The sequence below is a fragment of the Haematobia irritans genome, chromosome 2 (genome assembly GCF_050003625.1).
Source record: "Haematobia irritans isolate KBUSLIRL chromosome 2, ASM5000362v1, whole genome shotgun sequence".
NCBI classification, from domain to species: Eukaryota; Metazoa; Arthropoda; class Insecta; order Diptera; family Muscidae; genus Haematobia; species Haematobia irritans.
Window position 1 is genome coordinate 229,628,275 of NC_134398.1, and position 6,000 is coordinate 229,634,274.

The 6,000-nt window shown below is 31.2% G+C and overlaps 1 protein-coding gene across 1 annotated transcript; it reads right to left on the reverse strand.

Annotated features, from left to right (window-relative positions):
- Nucleotides 1–3,777: 3,777 nt before the first annotated feature.
- Nucleotides 3,778–5,562, reverse strand: LOC142225323 (uncharacterized). Its single transcript, XM_075295097.1, has one exon. It carries the CDS (start codon nt 5,560–5,562, stop codon nt 3,778–3,780), a length of 1,785 nt encoding a protein of 594 aa, XP_075151212.1.
- Between the last annotated feature and the right edge of the window lie 438 nt (nt 5,563–6,000).

A 6,000-nucleotide genomic window follows, 5' to 3' on the forward strand; every position in this document is an offset into this window, starting at 1 on the left:
AGTTCACAAAGAAATATCTGGTTTGGCAAGCCATCTGTACCTGTGGCTTGAAAAGCAGCATTTTCATAGCTTCCGGGACTGTCAACCAAGAAATTTACGTGAAAGAGTGTTTGAATAAACGTCTGCTGTCTTTCCTGAAGAAACACGGTTGTTCCGTACTGTTTTGGCCGGATTTGGCATCTTGCCATTACGGTAAAAAGGCCATGGAGTGGTACGCCGCCAACAACGTGCAGGTGGTTCCCAAGGACAAGAACCCTCCCAACACGCCAGAGCTCCGCCCAATTGAGAAATACTGGGCTATTGTCAAGCGGAACCTAAAGAAGACCAAAAAAACTGCTAAGGACGAGCAGCAGTTCAAGGCAATCTGGCTTTCTGCGGCGAAGAAGGTGGACAAGGTGGCTGTACAAAATATGATGGCAGGTGTCAAGCGTGAGGCCCGGCAATTCGGATTTGGAAAAGCGAAAGCCTAACTGAATATTTTTCCTGAATTTTATACTAATTGAACTTGAAAAAGAAATTTAATTTGATTTTTTAAATAAACGATTTCACCGATTTACACGCGTTTTCCCTTGACCAAATTTTGACCGTATCACCCTTTAGTTTCCAGTTTTTTAAACGACGATTAATTGAAATAAATTTTTAATTAATTTAAATTAATATATCTGATTGTGAACATATGTACTACATTGTTTAACAACATTTTCTTGACAGAAAAATGTTATATTCTCTAATCGAATTTAAATCCTTATTACTTGCTCATGTATAATTTTTATTATTATTACTATTATCGGTAATCAATAAATAAATAAAGTGAATTTAACTAAACTGGCTTCGTAGCGATCAGAATTATTTTGCTTTAAATAGTTTTTAGACAAAAGAATACCTTGCAATGTTTAATTTTCAAAGGCATTCCGAATTTTAGTTTTATTTATATTAATTGCTTTGAAATTTCTTTCTACATTGGAGACGGCCGGGAGCAAGCTACATATAAATTGTGATATTATTGAGATCCAAAATAACTTGTCTTCATTACATCTTATGAAAATCGTCAACTTATAACTACACCACGTTGAAAAATCGTCAAATCGACATAAAAACCCTTAAAAGGAAACACTTGAGTCGAGCATTTTAAAAAATCGTCATCTCATAACTAAGTTGTTTAAAATCGTCGTCAAATCGTCAGAGGCCAAATTTACCATCAAAAATCGTCAAAATGACGAAAAATCGTCAGAGTTGGCACCGCTGGTAGCGAGTGATGGGGATGTTGTGTATATCTGAGCGTGGGGTTGTTTTTATTTTTGTTCTTTCAGTGGTTTGTGTGTGTGTTTATTATTCGCGAATGGTTTATTTGTCTGGATGAGGTGTTGTTTTCAATGAAGACACATGTGTTTTTGTTGTTGTAGGAATGTTTTGGTTGGCATGCTTCAGTTGTATAGTTGGCGTTATGCGCTTTACAGACTATCAGTTATTCCGGACGACAGCGTTCGTGTCGAACATATCCCATATATTGTGCACATTATAAGTTAAGTCCGAAGGCATAATCGATGCTGCTTCATTTTTATGGGATCTATAACACATTTACCGATTATTTAGTCATCGCCGACATGTCGTATCGATCCGACACACTGTAAGTTATTAATATTTTAGCGATGAGGTGTACAATGGCGAGTGATGATCGGTAGTTTAGAAAAAAGTTATTAAGAATGTTCAATATTTAGGAAAAAATGCTGAAATGGAAAGTATATTGAAATTGTTTTATCTAATTTAATTTTTATTATTCAATGTAAAAAATAAATATTCAATTTCAGAGTAACTCCAGATGAATTTGGAAAATTGTTTGTTACACCTCAGCGTATAGTTTAATCATAAATAGGTAAGTGTTCTTTTTTCAATGTGGTTTTCTTTTAGAAAATAATATCCTTTATGTATATTATTATTTGCTATTTATTATTATTTTTTTAACCAGTTTCATGTTTTTCTTTGTTGTTAAAAAATATTTAATTTAAGAGCAACCCCAGATGGATTCGGGTAAATTTTTATATATCTCCTCAGCGTATAAAGTGGTAAGTTTTCTTTTAAAAATTGGCTTTCTTTTCACTAGAATATTTACGTTTTTATGACCTTTTTATTATCAAAATTACAGGTTTTTAATACCTTATTTTAGTATTACTTTAATCAAATATTTTTGGAAAATTTTTGTTACACCTCAGCATATAGTTTAATCATAAATTGGTAAGTATTCTTTTTAAAATGTGGTTTTCTTTTAAAAAGCATATTTTTTATTTATAACATTATTTGCTAATTATTATTATTATTATTTTTTTTTTGAAACCAGTTTAATGTTTTTCTTTGTTGTAAAAAAAATATTCAATTTCAGATTATTATTATTTGCTAATTATTATTATTATTTTTTTAACCAGTTTCATGTTTTTCTTTGTTGTTAAAAATATTTAATTTAAGAGCAACCCCAAGATGGATTCGGGCATATTTTTATATTCCTCCTCAGCGTATAATTTAATAGAGAAGTGGTAAGTTGTCTTTTAAAAATTGGCTTTCTTTTCACTAGAATATTTACATTTTTATGACCTTTTTATAATCAAAATTACAGGTTTTTAATACCTTATTTTAGTATTGCATTAATCAAATATTTTTGGAAACCAATTTAATATTTTTAATGTAAAAAATAAATATTTAATTTCAGAATAAAAATATGGAAACATTTTTATGAATTGGTAAGCTTTCTTTAACATTCTTTTAACCAGAATATTTAGATTTTTTATGCATATTATTTCTTTAATTAGATTTTTTTGAAACCAATTTAATGTTTTCAATTTAATGTAAAAAATAAATATTTAATTTCAGAGTAAACCCAAATGAATTTCGATAACTTTTTAACGTCAGCATACAATTTAATAGAGAATTGGTAAGTTTTATATTAAAACTTTGGCTTTCTTTTGACAAGAATATTTATTGTATTATGTCCTTCAAATCGATAACAACACAGTTTTATGAGTTAATATACTACTTAATTCATTATTTCTCTAATTGTTTCAGGTACAAACTTTATGAGGTACGTTTATCTAAGAAAAGTTGAATTCCTTACACCATTTAATAAAATGCCCCCAAATATAGTAAGTCATAAGCTAATTTAAAGAGCTAAAAAAAATATATTTTATTACATGTTAATTTTTAACAATTTTCATTATTCCTTCCATTTTTTTCAGCAAGATATGTGAAAAATATACTTACGATGAATAAAAAACTAAGGAAAAGTCAAAATGTCCAAAAAGCGAGTTAAAATAAACAACTTTCTTGTTCCACGTGGTCATAATTTTCATTCACAAAAACATTGTATTAAGAATTTTGATCATAAGTTTTTTTTAATAAAGTACTTTTGCTTAAAGAAAGTTTAATTTTATTGTATGAAAATTTTCATAATAGTAAAACGGTTTGTTGTTCCTTTAATTATTTAATTTCTCTGTACTGTGGAATGAGTGATTTAAAAATAGTTTAGTCGTCGACTTTTCAATGAGACTGTTAACCAATTTTTATTATCGGGTTTCCCAAAAAATAAGCAAGTAAACCAAAATAATACAGACTTTTTAACTTGGTAGGGGTATATAAATCTTATGGTGTTGTAAAAATGAACTAAAATACAATGTTATAGATTAACTAAAATTTAAGAGAATTATAAACTAGACAAGTGGAAAAAACTCTTAAGGGCTAAATCATGGTCAATATTACTACAGTTTAGTTTATTTTGCAATGGAAAAGGGTTCACTGTTTTTTCAGTGTGTTGAAACAATGAAAATGCATTCCAAAATACGACGAATTACGTACTAAAGCATTTAGACGGGACTTTGTTTCGTTGCCATAATGCGTACAAAAAAGTTGGGCTATATTTAGGAAAAATAATCGGTGTCGAGAAATCGAAGTGAAATTCAATTCTGTTTTAATCTCATGCAAATAGGATAAATAGGCTGCATCTACAGCCATTGCATCGGTTGCTAAGGACCAAGTGTACGCTTTGAGAACATCACGATAAATAATTTCACTTATTAAAAATCCCAACATGGACCATTTAAACAGGGGATCATAGGTGTAATGATAGATGGGCATTTGTAGAATATCCAAAGGTAAGATAATCATCTTTAGATTCTTATCATAAGTGGGTCTAGCCGTATTTTGGCCTTCATTATTTCTGACGAAGAGTTTATGAGTACGACATTTCCATATAGAATGGAACTCTATAGAGTTACGATATTGAAGCAAATGCAATTGATTGCTATAGTAATTGTGGACATCCAATTCTGGAATATCTCTGAAGAGATCATTAATGGATGATAGATGCATTTTTCGGGGAATATTGCCCATATTTAGGGTAAGATTTTGCAATTCCTTTTTGAATTTATCTATTAATGTCTCTTTCACAAATATGCTTTCGGAAATATAGTCGCGTGTCTTATTAAAAAATATGGGAATATCGGCATTATAGTGAAACTGATGGGGTTTGTAGACATTCTCGTAGTAGAGTAAATTAACTGGCAAATCCATTTTATTCCTCAGATCATTAATGCATACCAGTTTCGAAAAGTACTTCGGACTATCCCCTACCAAATAAGAGAGCATTCTTATCATTATATAATTGCAAAGTGTTCGTTTCTCCTCGGCATTGGCTTCGCTATACAGATTGCTTGGAAACAATAATTCTCCATCGACTATGATTTGGATATTGTTGCGTTTGTGTTTATAAGTTTCGATTTTGTCAATGAAGTTTGTGAGTTGCGGGTATTGCTGTGAGAAAAGCTGATAAGTTCCATACATTAACATCCTAGATCTGGGATATCTTGGTTTATATTTGAAGTGAATTTTTTGCAATTTCTCCGTGTATGTTAGAGCCATTTCCTTTGAGAATCCCAAGTCTGTGAGTAATTCTGTGCTATAGGCTAATGAATCGGTATGGGTTGGAAGACCCAGGTAAAATGTTTTATTTTCTCCATCAGTATGTTCTGCATTGCTATCTATCAAGACATGATTTAGTCCATAAGATCTTAATTTGGCCAAAAGTGGAAAAATATCAAAACTATCAGCATTCCATTTCCTCATATTGGACTCATCAGTAGTCAGTTCATTGGCTCTAAGCTCTTCCAACAAAGGCCATTCCAGACCTGGACCTGGTTTGATGAGATCCAAATATTTGTGCATATCGACACGACGACCTTGACCACTAACACATGCCTTATAGTAGACATAGGATAAATTGAAAAATCTCATTGATCTTGGTGGTGGGTCATTGGCCATGGCTTCGATTATGGAGATGAGTTTTAAATTTGTTCGATAATCCACCACATCCACGATGGAATCTTGTCTTGAGCCCCAATTTTTACAAGCATAGCTATAGAAATCATCACAGGGATCCAATTTTTCATCCATGGACATAATGATTTGATTAAGTTTTTGACATGTTGCTGAAGTGGAATAGATATCACAATGCTCTGAGGAGGATTTAGTTGGCCCTAGGCAAACTATAAAGCAGATGGTGATTATGATTTGCAGGAACATTTAACCGTTTTTTCACTTCACTTTACTTGATAGGCGAACGAGAATTTTTTCTCTGATTGATTGGACTAACCAAAATAAATTAAAGAAAAGTTGAACGACCACTGGGGATTATTAATCGTTGTTCGATAAGAAATCAGCGAAAGTAATTGATAAAGGAACATTTGCCTATTTCCTTTCTTTGATCTGAATGTAAACAAGATTTTATATACTCTGAAATTAAGTGCAATGCACAGAAAAAAAAAATTACAATATTTACGTAATGATGTAGTAAGTGTGGAGCTTGTATCACTTGCCTAAATAAAACCATGGGTTCAATCCCCAAAATTGAATATCAACGGCGCTCAAATTGGTCCGTAATACACTCAACTGAATCCTATATGGCGCTAAAACTAATTTAATTCTATTTTAGTAAATGAAATTATTATATTTTGAGAAAGT

Coding starts and splice junctions, on each gene's coding strand:
- LOC142225323 (XM_075295097.1), bottom strand. CDS start 5,562: ATGTTCCTGCAAATCATAATCACCATCTGCTTTATAGTTTGCCTAGGG.